General features: G+C 37.9%; 1 protein-coding gene and 1 pseudogene across 2 annotated transcripts; both read left to right on the forward strand.

Annotated features, from left to right (window-relative positions):
• Nucleotides 1-1,132: 1,132 nt before the first annotated feature.
• Nucleotides 1,133-6,095, forward strand: LOC137724690 (uncharacterized; annotated as a pseudogene).
• A 710-nt stretch (nt 6,096-6,805) lies between these two features.
• On the forward strand, nt 6,806-10,209 carry LOC137725505 (receptor-like serine/threonine-protein kinase SD1-7). 2 transcript variants are annotated; one of them, XM_068464218.1, is made up of 8 exons: nt 6,806-7,931; nt 8,119-8,220; nt 8,328-8,533; nt 8,661-8,871; nt 8,997-9,234; nt 9,341-9,488; nt 9,569-9,886; nt 9,963-10,209. In XM_068464218.1, the coding sequence occupies exons 1-7, from the start codon at nt 6,851-6,853 to the stop codon at nt 9,878-9,880; spliced, it is 2,298 nt and encodes a 765-aa protein (XP_068320319.1). In that variant the 5' UTR covers nt 6,806-6,850; the 3' UTR covers nt 9,881-9,886; nt 9,963-10,209. The 2 variants fall into 2 exon arrangements, with proteins under 2 accessions (XP_068320319.1, XP_068320320.1); XM_068464219.1 differs by having other exon boundaries at nt 8,122-8,220.
• Nucleotides 10,210-15,742: the final 5,533 nt, after the last annotated feature.

Here is a 15,742-nt window from a genome sequence, read left to right on the forward strand (position 1 = left end):
TTTTTATTTTATGTTTTATATAAAATTGGGGAGTAAAATTACTTGAGTTACAACCACTTTACGAGTTATAGATCAACCGTTTGATCTCTCTAATATTATAAAGTATATATCTTAAATGCTTATCGTTAGTCAAAAATACTGAAAGTCTAGAATTTTTTGAATCATAATTTTCAAGAATTTGTTCGAGTGAATCTTCCTAGTATTGAAACTCGATTGTTTATACCTTTCCTATTAAAATGATGTCGTGTCACATGACCTTATTGATTTTGTATATATTTTTTTAGGGTGTGTCTAATCCAGGAAGTCTGCCATGAAACCAAACTCAATATTAGGTCAAAAATCTAGGATGCAATTTCACTCTCCATATTGTTCGTTCATGATTATGTTGAATTTTTTTTAAGGTTAAATGTGTCTTATTCATGTAGTTAAGACTGATGCATTAAGGTCTCGTAGCAACGCATGGGCATTTTTTCTAGTTACTCCTAATTCCTTCCGTTCATCGTTTCCCTCGTACGGTTTTTCTTATATCTTCACTCTGATTTGGTTTTGTTGCTACCGGTTTGCTTCTACTCTATGCAAGCAGATAAACCTTGCTTCATATATATCCTTCTAAAAAGAACAGATGAATTGCCCTTATCTCAACATTGCTTCTATAAATTGCCCTTTGTACCAGTTTTTTTAAGACGGCCCAACGGCCCACTACTAATTACCATTAATACTGACCTTAACTTAAGCACTTGTGCAATTCAGTAGGTATGGTTTTATACAAAATTAAGGCCTCAAGGCAATTAGTAGTCGAACTTTCTATATAAGAGGATTTAAACTTCAACAAGTTTCCGATGTGGCCATGTGGGACATGCTTCAACACACTTAATTGGTATAAACGGAAAATACACTTCTTTGTGTGTTTTGGACAAAAGGCTGGTTTCCCCATAATCTAGACATCTTGGAGTCCAAGTACGAATCGTGCCGTCAGCTGCTTTGAAGTGGAAAAGCAGATGAACATGCACTGAGGATGAAGTCAAGTTTTGTTGTTATTATTAGGTTCTGTTTTTTCAAATGCTGTTTCTTATGGGATTCCTATATTTATTAACACGGAAAAGCAGATGAACATGCACTGAGGAGCAAGAAAATGGACCCGGATGAAGTCACCAGCAGAAGGATTCGCAGGAGAATAGACAGCAGGGATGTCAATATGGGAAGATCTAACTGCGCGCGTAATGAGATAACTCAGGTCGGACATGCACGCGTACGCGCCTAGGGTGTGGCAAGGGCTAGGGGCATTTACAGCATTGTGCACAACCTAATGCCTGCTCGTCCCAAATTTGAAGAGGAGCTCATTAAGAACGTTTCTGGTGAAGCAAAGAAGGCGCAAAGGAAAAGGTTCAGGCTATGGTGTTTAGAAAAGCTTGAGGCATTGAGGAACCTCATTTGGACTAGAGCAATGGTTTTCTGAGTTGCATGTTTTTCCGTTTCCTAGTGTCGTCGCTTTGTCTTAGTTTTTTAAGGAAGCTTGGGTTGTTGGACTGAAACAATGATTTTCGGAGTTGCATGCTTTTCGGTTTCGTAGTGTTAAAATTTGGACTTGAATTTGATACTATGATTCTATGAACGTGTGTTCAATCTCGACTGACCTCCACATGACTCGGAGCTTACTCTACCTTTACCTCATCTCCACCTTCTCTGTAGTATTGATCAAATATGGATCGAGCTGAGGTGGGCTTTACACACACCAGGGTCCAGATTCATCATCTAATGAGCCCATGGGTCCATTTGGTCGCAGTAGGCAATATCCAAGTGCCTTGTTTGTCATGTCCATCTTAGGCTAATGAAATGGCTGGCCTGACCTGGGATCTAAACTGGTACGAAATGGCTGACCCGACCTGATGAGATGGGCCACACCTCAATGTGCTTCAAATGGTTGTCGAACCACACCTCAAACCCGAAATCAGATTCTCTCTTAATCTCGCAGTCCAAAATCGACAGACTGAGATATCCAAACCGTTCAAGAGAGGGGAGAGAGAGATTCGGACCCCTTGTGTGATGTGGGCCAATAGGATAGGCTAATGAAGACCATATGATTTAAAATAAGTGGTTCGGGTCTCTATGTCTATTTGCGCCAAATTGACATTCAGAGAGGATCTCGATTCCCCAACCCTGTGATTATCTCAACTGATCCTCGGGTGTTTTACCCCAGTGACGTATATCATACATTAAAAACTTCAGTTAGTACTTAGTTTTTTGTGAATACATAAATGGAGACTTAGTCGTCTTTGCTTTTGTGAAGATATTTTTGCACTTTTCATAAGTCTCTTATCACTTGAAGGCTTGGTCGCCTTTGTTTGGTCCTGGAGGTCTGTATTCATATTTGACACCACCTGTATCCGTCCTCAATCTGCATGCGCATGTGCTTTGGTCCTGGAGGTTTCTTTTCAGATTTGACACCACTTGTATCCGTCCTCAATCTGCTTGTGCATGTGCTTTTCAAAATTTTCTTTGTGAGCCCCAAGTGCATATGCTTTTCAAAATTTTCTTTGTGAGCCCCATTGTTGAATTTTGACTGGTGGACTTGACTGGCTGGCAGATGCCTGAGTCATGCCCGTATTTACTAGTCTTTTTGGTTTGGAACATTCATATATATATATATATATATATATATATATATATATATATATATATATATATATATTATATTTTGGAACCTAGAATCTCGAGTGTAGTGATAAATATTCTTAATTATTTAAGTTACAAGTCCTTTGCTGATTTGGAACATTTATAAGTGCTTAAGTAAGTAGAATCATAAAACGGACAAGGGACGAAAGTAGGATGAAAAGAGATTTGAGAGAGACAAGTCTGCGGGCCATTACTAATTACATCAATATTGCTCCAACTTGCAACATTACAAACAGTTGAGAGAGACAATAAGTTCTATCACAAAAAGTCTCGGTGTCATTATATATAGAACTATTCATTATATTATTTTTTGAGTAAAGTACAAAAAACTACCTCAACTATTGGTGTCACGACACTTTCATACATCATCTTTTAAAATTGACAATGTCATACTCATCTTACGAATTTGTGCCAATGTTATTGTGACATCCCACATTGCCCAGAGGAGTGATCCTTATATGTATATTCCCATCTTTACCTAGCACGAGGCCTTTTGGGAGCTCACTGGCTTCAGGTTCTGTAGGAACTCCGAAGTTAAGCGAGAAGGGGGCTAGAGCAATCCCACATCGCCCAGGGGAGTGATCCTTAAATGTATATTCTCATCCCTACCTAACACGAGGCCTTTTGGGAGCTCACTGTCTTCGAGTTCCGTAGGAACTCCGAAGTTAAGCGAGAAGGGGGCTAGAGCAATCCCATGATGGGTGACCCACTGGGAAGTTGCTCGTGAGTTCCCAAAAACAAAACCGTGAGGGAATGGTAAGCCCAAAGCGAACAATATCGTGATACGGTGGTGGAGCGGGCCCGAGAAGTGATCCACCCCGGGCCGGGATGTGACAAATTGGTATCAGAGCCTAACCCTGGCCGTGGTGTGCCGACGAGGACGTCGGGCCCCTAAGGGGGGTGGATTGTAACATCCCACATCGCCCAGGGGAGTGATCCTTAAATGTATATTCTCATCCCTATCTAGCACGAGGCCTTTTGGGAGCTCACTGGCTTCGGGTTCCGTAGGAACTCCGAAGTTAAGCGAGAAGGGGGCTAGAGCAATCCCATGATGGGTGACCCACTGGGAAGTTGCTCGTGAGTTCCCAAAAACAAAACCGTGAGGGAATGGTAAGCCCAAAGCGAACAATATCGTGATACGGTGGTGGAGCGGGCCTAGGAAGTGATCCACCCCGGGCGGGGATGTGACAAATTGGTATCAGAGCCTAACCCTGGCCGTGGTGTGCCGACGAGGACGTCGGGCCCCTAAGGGGGGTGGATTGTAACATCCCACATCGCCCAGGGGAGTGATCCTTAAATGTATATTCTCATCCCTATCTAGCACGAGACCTTTTGGGAGCTCACTGGCTTCGGGTTCCGTAGGAACTCCGAAGTTAAGCGAGAAGGGGGCTAGATCAATCCCATGATGGGTGACCCACTGGGAAGTTGCTCGTGAGTTCCCAAAAACAAAACCGTGAGGGAATGGTAAGCCCAAAGCGGACAATATTGTGCTACGGTGGTGGAGCGGGTAAGCCCAAAGCGGACAATATCGTGCTACGGTGGTGGAGCGGGCCCGGGAAGTGATCCACCCTGGGCGGGGATGTGACAGTTATACCTTCTGTTAGCTTGGCGTAAATTTCTCAGTTAAATGCTGACGTGGCTTGATTCAGGACCCACTTTCTATTAAAAAAAAGAAACAAAATATTATTAAAAACTAAAAAAAAAATCATTTAATATTTTTTAAATATTAAAATAATAAAGAAAAGTAAACAAAAAACAAAACAAAACAAAACCTTTTGTCCCTTTCCCCCTTCCCTTCCTCCCCCTCCCCTAAAAATCTACCTGCTGCAACCCAGAAAACAAAAGAAGAAGAAGAAAAAAAAAAACAAACAAACCTTCATCCCTTCCCCCCTCCGGCATCTTTCTCTTTTCTCCCCCATCCCCCCCCCCCCCCCAACTCGAGCCCCTACTTGCAACCCAGAAAAAAAAAAAAAAAAAAAAATCCCAGTTCGTCTTCCCTTTGCATCCACCCTCCGCACCCACCCTTGCACCCACCCAACCTCGAACCCATCCCTAGCAGAATCGTCTTGGCGAATGGGATCTGGGTTTTTTTTTTTTTTTTTTTTTTTTCTTCTTCCTCCTCCTTCTTTTTCTTCTTTCTGGGTTGCAAGGGGTTGGATTTTTTTTGGGGGGGGGGGGGGGGGGAGGGGGAGAACTGGGTTAGGGGTTGATGGGTTTTCAATTTTTTTTTTTTTTTTGGTTGAAGATTATGCAGGGGTTGTCACACAAATCCCTGGATTCACGGCACTCCGTCAATTCCTGCGCGTTCCAGCTCCATGGTTGGAGACCTTTCCACCAGCAGCAGCAGCAGACAACCTCCACGCCCACCTTTGAAACCCTAGACTCTGCTGATCGCAAATCTAATGGCCTCCTCGTCCACACCAAGCGCCCCTGCCTCTTCAATAGGACGACTTCTTTTTTTATTGATATTATCGACAAGTCATGGCTTACCTTGGTCGACGACGACAGGACGATCTCCGGCGGACACCATACTAGGAACTAGAGCTTTCAGTTCATCGCGAACAAGCGGTGGCGTTGTGGGTCGAGGTCGGTTTTCGGGAGGAGTAGTGAACGGAGTGGGACCCGAAAGTGCTGCTCGGTTAGGGCTTCAGTGGCATATGGGACATGTTCAGATTTTCCGGTGGCAGTGGGGACGGACTCGAGTAGGGAGCTGTTTGGGAATGGGGATGCGAATTGGGCGTCAGATGTGAGTAAAGTAAGGAATTCGAGGAAGGAGAGAGATGGAGGTGAGGTTAATGGAGAGAAGGAGAATGTGGGTGTTGGGTTTGGTCCCACTGGGGGTTTTGATGCTCAGGGGAATGAGTCCGAGTACGGCAGTGAACCGGGTTATCGCGGGGACGCGGAGTTCGGCTATGGCGATGAGTTTGATAAGGAGGAAGAGGATACTCGGGTATTATTTTGGGGCGATCAATTTGGAGATGCTGATTCTATGATAAAGATAGTGGGGGAGAGTACATTCGTGGATCAAAAGTCCCATCACAGATGTTGGCGTAAGAAACACGATTGCAGAATGGTTGATGCACTGAGGTAGCCAAATTGATTGGAGCATACAAACGGCTTCTATATATCCTTTTTCTCGGTAAGCAAAGGTTCCTTTGTATCATTTCGGCATCGGCTTTCTATTCAGAATGAAGGATGTTGGCAACCTGATGGAATCTGTGTATGCTCTAATCACTACTGTCACACTTGTCAGGTCCATTTTAAGAGTGAGAGGTTTTGGTGTATATACGCAATTGAATTCGGATTTATGCGGCAAATTTGCATTCTAAAATCGTGTGCAAAGGATTATGAATGTGCCATTAGACTTGCTAGCGTCTGAATGCAGGATAAATTCATATGTAAGTTTCTGGTGAGTTTGTAGGGTCCGGGCTAAACTTACATTACCATTATATTAATAATGCCACAATTGTTCTCGAAAAAAAAAAAAAAAAAAAAAAAAAAAGGGAAGAAGATGAAGATGGGGAGAGAGGGAAGGGGGGATGGGGGTGGAAGGGACGAAAGGTTTTGATTTTTGGTTTTTTAATGTTTCTTTATTATTTTAATATTTAAAAATATTAAATGATTTTTTTTTAGTTTTATTAATTTTTTAATAGAAAGTGAGGTATGGATCAAGCCACGTAAGTATTTAACTGACAAATTAACGGCATGCTAACGGAAAGTATAACATTGGCACAAATTCGTAAGATGAGGTATGATATTGTCAATTTTAAAAGATGAAGTATGAAAGTATCGTGACATTAATAATTGAGGTAGTTTTTTGTACTTTATCCTTATTTTTTTAAAAGTGAAATTCTTGTATTTTGAACAATGATTAAATGTGTAATTTGACCACCATATGTTTAGGTTCGGAGAAATTATTCTGTAGGCTCGGAGATATCTTTGTGTGTGACGTAGCGAGGTCTGAGGTCATGTCGTGGCTGATGCGTAACACTTACTTCAAAAAATGGGGTAGACGCCTTCAATTCCAGGCAAAAACTTAGAAAATGACAGGCACGGAGATTAGTCAAGCCTAAACTATGGTGCATACACATTTACTAGAAGATATAAAAAGGACCAATGCTTTACTAAGAAATATAGCTAATCAATCAAGCCAAGTTGAAAAATTGGTGCTTTTGCAATGGCAGTGGCTCTTTTTGTAGAGATGCTTTTGTTCTCCTCTTTGTTTTTGCTACCAATTTCTGTGATTTCCCAAAATAATGGAAGAGTAGCAGTTGGGAGTTCTCTAACTGCAACTACAGGCGACTCCTCATCATGGCTTTCTCCATCCGGTGATTTCGCGTTTGGATTTTCGCCCCTCGGAAACAATGATCATTTCTTGCTTTCGATATGGTATGCGAAAATCCCAGTCAAAACCGTAGTTTGGTATGCATATGCATATGACGGTAACAACCCCATGGTTGCACCTAGGGGATCAGTTCTGAACTTGACTGACAACAGTGGACTAGTTCTTAACAATCCTCAGGGTGAAGAGATATGGAAATCCAAAATAACCTCCGGCATTGTTGCGAACGGGGTCATGAATGACACCGGAAACTTTGTCCTTCAAGACGAAAACTCGGGGAGCTTGTGGGGGACCTTCAACCATCCTACAGACACCGTTTTGCCTGGACAGACAATTGAGAGAAATGGGACGCTTTCGTGTAGACAATCGGAGACTAACTACACAAAAGGGCGGTTCCAGCTGCTCTTGCAAGGTGATGGAAACCTCATGCTCAGAACCGTCAACTTGACAACAGGTAATGCCAACCCTCCTTACTTCCACACGGACACCACCGCAGGGAAAGTGCCAGGTAGTGAAGGCAAACAATTGGTGTTCAGCAGCTCAGGGGACATGTTTGTTCTGAGAGAAAATGATGGAAGAGTCCCTCTTACGAGGACAGAGGGAGTGTCGGTGAGGGACAACTACATAAGGGCAACTCTTGATTTTGATGGGATTTTCGCTTTATATTCTCACCCGAAAAACTTCACTGGAAATGCAAGCTGGATTAGTCCTCTGGTGTATATGCCGGATGATATTTGCCTAAAACTGGGCGTTGGTGTTTGCGGTTACAACAGTATCTGTACGCTCAAACCAGATAAAAGGCCAAACTGCGAATGCTCAAAAGGGTTTTCTTTTCTTGATCCGAAGGATATATACCGAGGCTGCAAACCCGATTTGAGACGGAAATCTGTGACACGCGTGGAATCAGTATTATTAGGTACCTCTATCTTTGTTAATGTTGTCTTTAACTTCTGCTCTCTGTCTCGGTTTTTTCTTCATTTTCCGGAAGAAACCTGCAGGACCTAGTTCATCCAAAAATTGAAGACAACTAATGCATACATGCGTATATGTGCGTGTGTGTTACACTGATTGCATATGTTGCTAGCTAATTGTTTATGATGCAGCAGATAAATGGTTTTGGATTGGCATTTCTATAGCTGCTGCTCTAGTGCTTTGCACCGCGTACTATCTACTCCGACGAAGAAGATCAGCCCTTGCATCAGCTGGTATATTTCTTTAAATCATGTGCACCAGTAAGACAGGATTATTATTCACATCTTTGACTATTGTTGTCTCCATTGAAACTTTAATTTCTTATAATTGATCTGTATAGGTGAGAACCGGACAGAGATTGAGAGCGAAATGCTTAACTTCATGAAATCTAATCGACCTACTGATGATGTTAATGGTCTCCGAAATGATGGAAAGATAGGACATCATGATTTAAGCGTTTTTAGCTATTCAACCATCGTGGCTGCCACAAGCAACTTTGCTGAAGAAAACAAGCTAGGAGAAGGAGGGTTTGGACCGGTTTTTAAGGTAACATTTTGAAAAAACAAAAATTTCTGCTTCTAATTCAAAAGCTGTTGGAAAAATTAAAAAAAAAGGAATTAGCTTCATTTACGTAAAGATGACAGCAAAAACATGATATGGATTATCAATTCAGGGGAAATTGGCGATGGGACAAGAAATAGCTGTGAAGAGGCTTTCGAAATGTTCAGGGCAAGGAACATCAGAATTCAAGAATGAACTGATACTTATATATGAACTCCAACATACAAACCTGGTTCAGCTTTTCGGATTTTGCATTCATGGCGAAGAGATGATGTTGATATATGAGTATCTGCAGAACAAAAGTTTGGACCACTTTATATTTGGTGAGGAACCAAGATACTTGATTTCATTTTTTAAATTTGCCATCTGACTTTTATTTTACTGTCAAAGTTCATATATTACTACTATTAATTAATATTAGTCCTACTTAACTCTACATATTGGACAGATCCAACCAGAGGTCTACTACTAGATTGGAAGAAGCGTTTTAGCATTCTCGAAGGAATTGCTCAAGGGTTGCTTTACCTGCACAAATACTCAAGAAAGAAAGTAATTCATAGAGATTTAAAAGCTAGTAACATACTACTTGATGAAAACATGAACCCAAAAATTTCAGATTTTGGTCTGGCAAGGATTTTCACCCAAAATGAATTGGAAGCAAACACTAGCAAGATTGTCGGGACACGGTAAGTATTTCTGCATCACATTGACATGGTCTTCCCCTTTTGATTGCTAAACACGCATTTTTGCAGATAAGTATACTGACTATTTTATCTTTTTCATTTGGTGCAGTGGTTACATGCCTCCAGAGTCCATGGAGGGAATTATTTCTGTTAAGTCCGATGTCTACAGTTTCGGGGTATTGATGCTTGAAATCATAAGTGGAAGGAAAAACAACAGCTTCTACAATGACGATCGCGCGCTCAATTTAGTAGGATATGTATGACAAACAAATATCTCTCTTAAAATTTATAATCATATTTTTCTTCCTTGGAATGAAATGCAATCCTTGTTCTTCAGGCATGGGAGTTATGGAAAGAAGGTGCAGGGCTAGAATTAAGGGATCCAACATTAGGAAATTCGTTTATTAAAGAGCAACTGTTAAGATGCATCCATATCGGTCTGCTTTGCGTAGAAGAAAATGCAGCAGATCGGCCTACCATGTCTGATGTCATATCTATGTTGACAACTGAAAGCTTACCATTAGCATCACCAACAAAGCCAGCATTTTTGGTTGGAAGGAGAACGGTGGAGGCTGGTATAAGTGGGAATCAGCAACTTGAAATTGCTTCAGCAAACCACATGTCCATTTCTGATTTTGAAGCACGTTAATTAAAGGTAAAAATCATAACTACACTTGAACAAGTGTTTTGCTTCTGCTTAATTAACGGCGACGCTGTTTTTGTAAATGTAGGAGGGTATGCATCAACTGGAGTTGGCTGATGGCTTTTGGCACCTTTCAAGATACTTGAGAAGTTTTAGAGTTTAATTTGCAGAGGGTGCTTGCTTCTGTAGTCCCTATATAAAATAAAATAAAATAAAAATAAAACTAGATGCTCATATATTACCTTTGAATTAAGGATATGTGATGATGATCCATGAAGTACTGTGATATATAAAATAGTATGTCTTTCATTCAATTGAAAATTTTCATATTGTTTGATAGAACGAGAAAACTTTTGATAAGCATATGTCTGAAACACTCAAAACATTTATGAGTTAAACAATTATCCATGGAACGTATATTATATATAGCCCAACATACGGTCTCTAAAGTTTTAAGTAATACATCCTTGCTTCACTGTTTAACTCATAAAACCTCACCTCTCCATCCAAGTCTCTCGCCTCTCCCCATCCCATGCTTAATCTTGAAACTTCTCCATCCAAAACTAGTGTATATTAATTGCATTGCTATAGTCGAACTCGTCCCTAGTTATAAAAAAGAATTACTATGTAAATTAGGATTTGTTTTTATTTTATGTTTTATATAAAATTGGGGAGTAAAGTTACTTGAGTTACAATCACTTTACGAGTTATAGATCAACTGTTTGATTTCTCTAATATTATAAAGAATATATCTTAAAGGCTTATCGTTAGTCAAAAATACTGAAGGTCTAGAATTTTTTGAGTCATAGTTTCCAAGAATTTATTCAATGAATCTTCCTAGTATTGAAACTAGATTGTTTTTACCTTTCGTATTAAAATGATGTCATGTCACATGACCTTATTGATTTTGTATATATTTTTTTAGGGTGTGTTTGATTCAGGAATTCTGTCATGAAACCAAACTCAATATCAGGTCAAATATCTAGGACGCCGTTTCACTCCCCATATTCCAAAAAAAAAGTCTTCTTTCTCATGTTAAACAAAAAAAGTCTTGCATATGACAGATACGTTAAGAAAAATAAAATTGGGTGATGTGATTTACGTGGGAAAGAGGTTGTGAATTCAATCACTATTGACCGCCCAATCTTGATATCCTCAAATATTAGGATAAGTACATGCTGATTGATAAATGAGGATGATAAAGTTATTTTAACATGCATGCAAATTAAAATATGTAATTAGAAAGAAATATGTCAATGCAGAAACGTGTTCAGAGCATACAACTAATCAATAATAATGTGAAACAATTATTATAAAAATGTATAAACAAAGGAATGGATCCTACGCTAAGAAGACTCAAAAATACCTACGTGGAAGTGCCCTGACACCGAAATCGGATGCCTCGATTCTAACTCATGAAGAGGGCGCAAAACAAAGGATGAATGGACCAAAGTTTATAAGATTAAAACTAATAATAAGAAAACCATTTTCTTTCTGAACATACTAACCTCCTATTTTGAAAATACATATATAATACTACATAGTAGGTTTTCTGAAACTCTAGCATGCCATAAAAAATATTCGTAAAGCATGTACGTGTAAACCAATACTTAGTAATGGTAATATAGTCGACCAAAGGCAAATCCATAAAACATCCGTAAATCACATCAATGATGTACTCAACTAGGGGTATCATAGTCGCTCGAAAGCATAACCATTATCCGAATGTGTAGCTGTATGACATTGAATTACACTTATGAAGAAATATTGTAGATCTCATCATCCGAAGGTGAAGCTTCCTACCAAACGTGGAAGTACTGATTAAATTGAATAAAAGAATAAAAGTTAATAATTACACCTATAAACCTAAAACCGTGTGTGACTACCCCCTATGAAACCTAAATAATAAAATATTTGAACCTATAGACTGTTCCTAGGAAACCTAGGAAACGTGTGCAGAACTTTTACTAAAGTAAACAATTTATTTAATATTTGTTAACTATTGTTTTTTCTAAAAGTAGTCTTAGTAATCAGAATTTTTGCGGATGAGGATTCTATTCGGATTCTGTTTGTAGGAATTCTAAGAATCTTTACATCATCGTATATCGTGTAATTAATTTTTTATAAATATTATTTGTATTTAAATTTAAATAAATATATTTAAAATAATTTTTAACCGTACGATGTATGATAAACGGTTAAGATGTGAAGATTCCCACAACTTGAATTCAGATGGGATTCAAATCTAACTTTTACTTATCGGGTGGGCTATAACAATTAAAAATAATAAAATAGTCAAAGTTATTAGCATTTTTAAGCTCAAACAACTAAAACTGATCAAATGAAGGAATTTTGAAGTAATTTTAATTGTAGTGGATTCATGAGAGATAATTGTATTAAAATTTTAAATTTTCTTTTTAAGCCGTTTGACTGTGATGAATAAAAGAAGGTTGACTGCATAGTACTGCCAGTTTGATGCTTTGGGCTTAATTGGGTTTCGGTGGTCAAGATGGTAATTTTCAATCTAAATATTACAGATGAATTGCATAGGATTGTTAACTCACAAATAATGGGTAAACCACATAGAATTGTTAATATGCGGCTAAGCTCTAGTGCCCTTTACAATTGATTTTCCGGAACCTGTTTGTTTACTTGTTGCCAATTTCAATCATTGTTAATATAGTTGTTTTCAATTTTATTTTATGTTTTTGTTATTTTGATTCACAATTTCGATCTTTTTTAAATCTTGTGTTTAATAGTTAATTAAGATTTAATTTTAAGTACAAGTTATTTATATCAATTCTTGTGGAGAACGACTTTACTTGAGTTATCTTATTCTCTTACAAGCATTTTTTAAAATATTTTTTACCCTATTTTTATAGGCAGTAAAAATCCTATCAGTTATTATCAAAAGACTTCTATACGGATTATCTGAACTGCATGTAATATCTTTTAATACTAATACAAGGTTTGTGAGTGCGACTTGCTGTGTGGATTCTTCTCTGGAGGAGACTGTTGTACGAAGAATTGCAGGTAAGGCATACAGAATCTATATATGTGTGCTTTTGATAACCATACAAGTCTAAAACATGTATGTAAATATTTGATATCTAATGTCTTGTCTAGTATCCCGTATGTGTGTGTATTTGTTTCAATGTTTTAAAAGGCTCGCCTCAGGACGAGCTTAGGCACCCTCTTAGACTGGACTTGAGGGTTGCCGTCTCTGTTTTGAGGGAGTGGGCCTAAGGCTTTGCCAGAGCCGCCTAGGCGGTGGAAGACGCGCCTCAGGGCTTTTTTATTTTTTAAACTCCCAAACCCAAATTTTTGGTAGGGTTTTAACTGCCCCATACCTCTTCCTTGCACTATCGTCTCTCTGAATTTTTTTTTTTTATATAATGGATGTGTGTGCTGTTTGCATGTATTGTTATATGTGTGCTCATTATGCTTTTCATCATCTATTATATATATATATATATATATATATATATATATATATATAATATAATATATGTCTATATATGTGTGTGTATTTATAATATATGTGTGTGCTAAGGGTGAATATTGGTTAGTAATCTTTTTTGTTTTTTTAATATAATATATGTGTACGTTCAGTGTATATATTAGAAAATTTAGGTTCCGTGAGGCTTCGCCACACGCCTAGGTCAGACTATCCCTTAGACGCCTCGCCCACACCTCACGCTTTTAATACACTGATTTGTTTACACTGCAATCACCTCTTAGAGGGCAATGCATGGTTCCTGAAGCGTGCAATGCACGGTTGATTAATTGCCTTTCGAGGTAGTTTGTACTGTTGAATCCCAGTTTTATCTTACAAAGCTCGATCGAACTAAAAGATTGGTCTCTGGCGTAATGAATGACAAGGATGCAGCACCTGATGTGCGGATTTTTTATATTTTTTTTTTTTTATGAGAATAAGTTCTTTTTAGTGAAACAATTCCAAGCATGACCAAGCGCCTATTGATTGAAGTGCTATTATGGTTTAAGCACATAGTGCTTTTGCTAAAGTGTCCTTAAGTTTTAGATTGAATCAATTCGATTATCTCCAATTCCCTGAGTGGAGGGATTCCATTCTCCAATTCCTTGAGTGGAGGGATTCCATTCTCCAATTTCTTGAGTGGAGAGATTCCATTCTCCAATTCCTTGTGGAGAGATTCCATTCCTCTGAACTTGTATAGTGCTGCAAGTTGCCTTGTCCAATTATGCAGAAAATCAGACAAAGATATTTACACAGCCGATGACGGCAGCCTCACACCCTTCAAAGGTTTACCCATCCCGAGTGGCAATGCCGAGTCGTGGTTTCTAACAATGTACCTCGACGGAGAGCTCCAGATTACGACGAGAGACAACGGCAGCATATTCGTGCTACTCACGGAAGGCCGTAGTCCCTCCTGAATCCCTGAATAAAGCTCACCAGAGCAACTTGTATCTTGTGTTTTATATATGTATGTACCTGTTCAAGGACATGAGAGGTAATTTTCTACATAGAAAATAATAAACACATTTTGTTACGTTCTGTCGGTTGTTTCCGTTTAGTTTATGGGCATATTTGAGATTGTGGTGTTTAAAAAAAAAAAAAAAAAAAAAACACAATTTATTAAAAAATCTAGAATATCAATTGTATTTGGTAAAATAAAAAAACAATTTAAAGAAAAAAAAAAAAAAACTACTGTCAATAACGGTAGATTAACATAGAAAATCAAAAGCAAAGTCTACTATGTTTTTTATTCAAAGTATAGTAATTAGTGCCCATTTAATGAAATTTTCAAATGACGAGTATACCCCCACATATTTTACAAAGTTACAATGTTTGCCCTTGCATTATTATCTTTAACAATTATTATATCATATTAATTACCATATATTTTTTAGTCATTTAACGTATTCATAACAGTTAATGTAAAAGTTACCAAACATTTGGTCACTTTTTTTTTTTATTTTTATTAAAAACACTTTTACATAAACTAAAATAAGAAGTTTACCAAACACTCATCAACTTTATTTTACAGCTGTTTATTTTCAAAGCACAGCAAAAACATTATTTTTCTTCAAAAAAATACAGCAATACCAAACTAGTCATATATTATACTACTATATCCCTCAAATTTAAAAATAAATAAATAAATAAATAATCGAGGCATGTGTTGCATGCTTTGCAAAGGTAGATGCTTGTGCGGATAAAGCATATTTAAAGGGGGTGCTAGAAAATGGTAATTAACCTTTAAATATTCGGTCGTTTTATGCTTTATGATTTCCAATATTCTCTGTTAATTAATCCATTAACTGAAGGGAAATGTTATTGTCACTTCAAAAATCTCATTCTACATTTCTCACAAGTGTATTTTTCTTTCTAAATATAAAAAATTTGGAATGTAGAATGCCAAATTTAGAGTGCCAATAACAATTCCCTAATTAAAAATATGACTTTAATCCTTGAAACTTAATTTTCTCTACACAAAATCTGACGCAAGTTTTATACACGAATAAAACCCATTGACTAAACTCCACATTAGCAAATTCATTAATTATATTTCACTTTACCCATATAAATTTTTTTTATGCCTAAAATACCCCTATTTGATTTTTTTTTTTTTTTTTTGCACAAACGATATTATCTACACTAAGGAGAGGAGATTGAGCTTAGCCTCACAATTGGCTAGCAATAATGTGGTTTAAACTTGTCTTTGGTGAAAATCGAACCTAAGACCTCTCACTTACAAGCGAAGAGAAATACCACTAAACCGTAGTACTAAGTGGCTATTTGAATGTTTGATGTACACAATTAATTTCATCATGATTATAAGAGAGAATTAATGGTTTTACAAAAATCACAATAATAATGAATTTATT

This window comes from Pyrus communis, chromosome 2 (genome assembly GCF_963583255.1).
Source record: "Pyrus communis chromosome 2, drPyrComm1.1, whole genome shotgun sequence".
NCBI lineage: Eukaryota > Viridiplantae > Streptophyta > Magnoliopsida > Rosales > Rosaceae > Pyrus > Pyrus communis.

Excerpts from the sequence above, each read along its gene's own strand:
- LOC137725505 (XM_068464218.1), top strand. The coding sequence starts at position 6,851 with ATGGCAGTGGCTCTTTTTGTAGAGATGCTTTTGTTCTCCTCTTTGTTT. Across the intron at positions 7,932-8,118 it reads CGTGGAATCAGTATTATTAG|CAGATAAATGGTTTTGGATT; the intron begins GTACCTCTATCT and ends TTTATGATGCAG. Across the intron at positions 9,489-9,568 it reads CGCTCAATTTAGTAGGATAT|GCATGGGAGTTATGGAAAGA; the intron begins GTATGACAAACA and ends CTTGTTCTTCAG.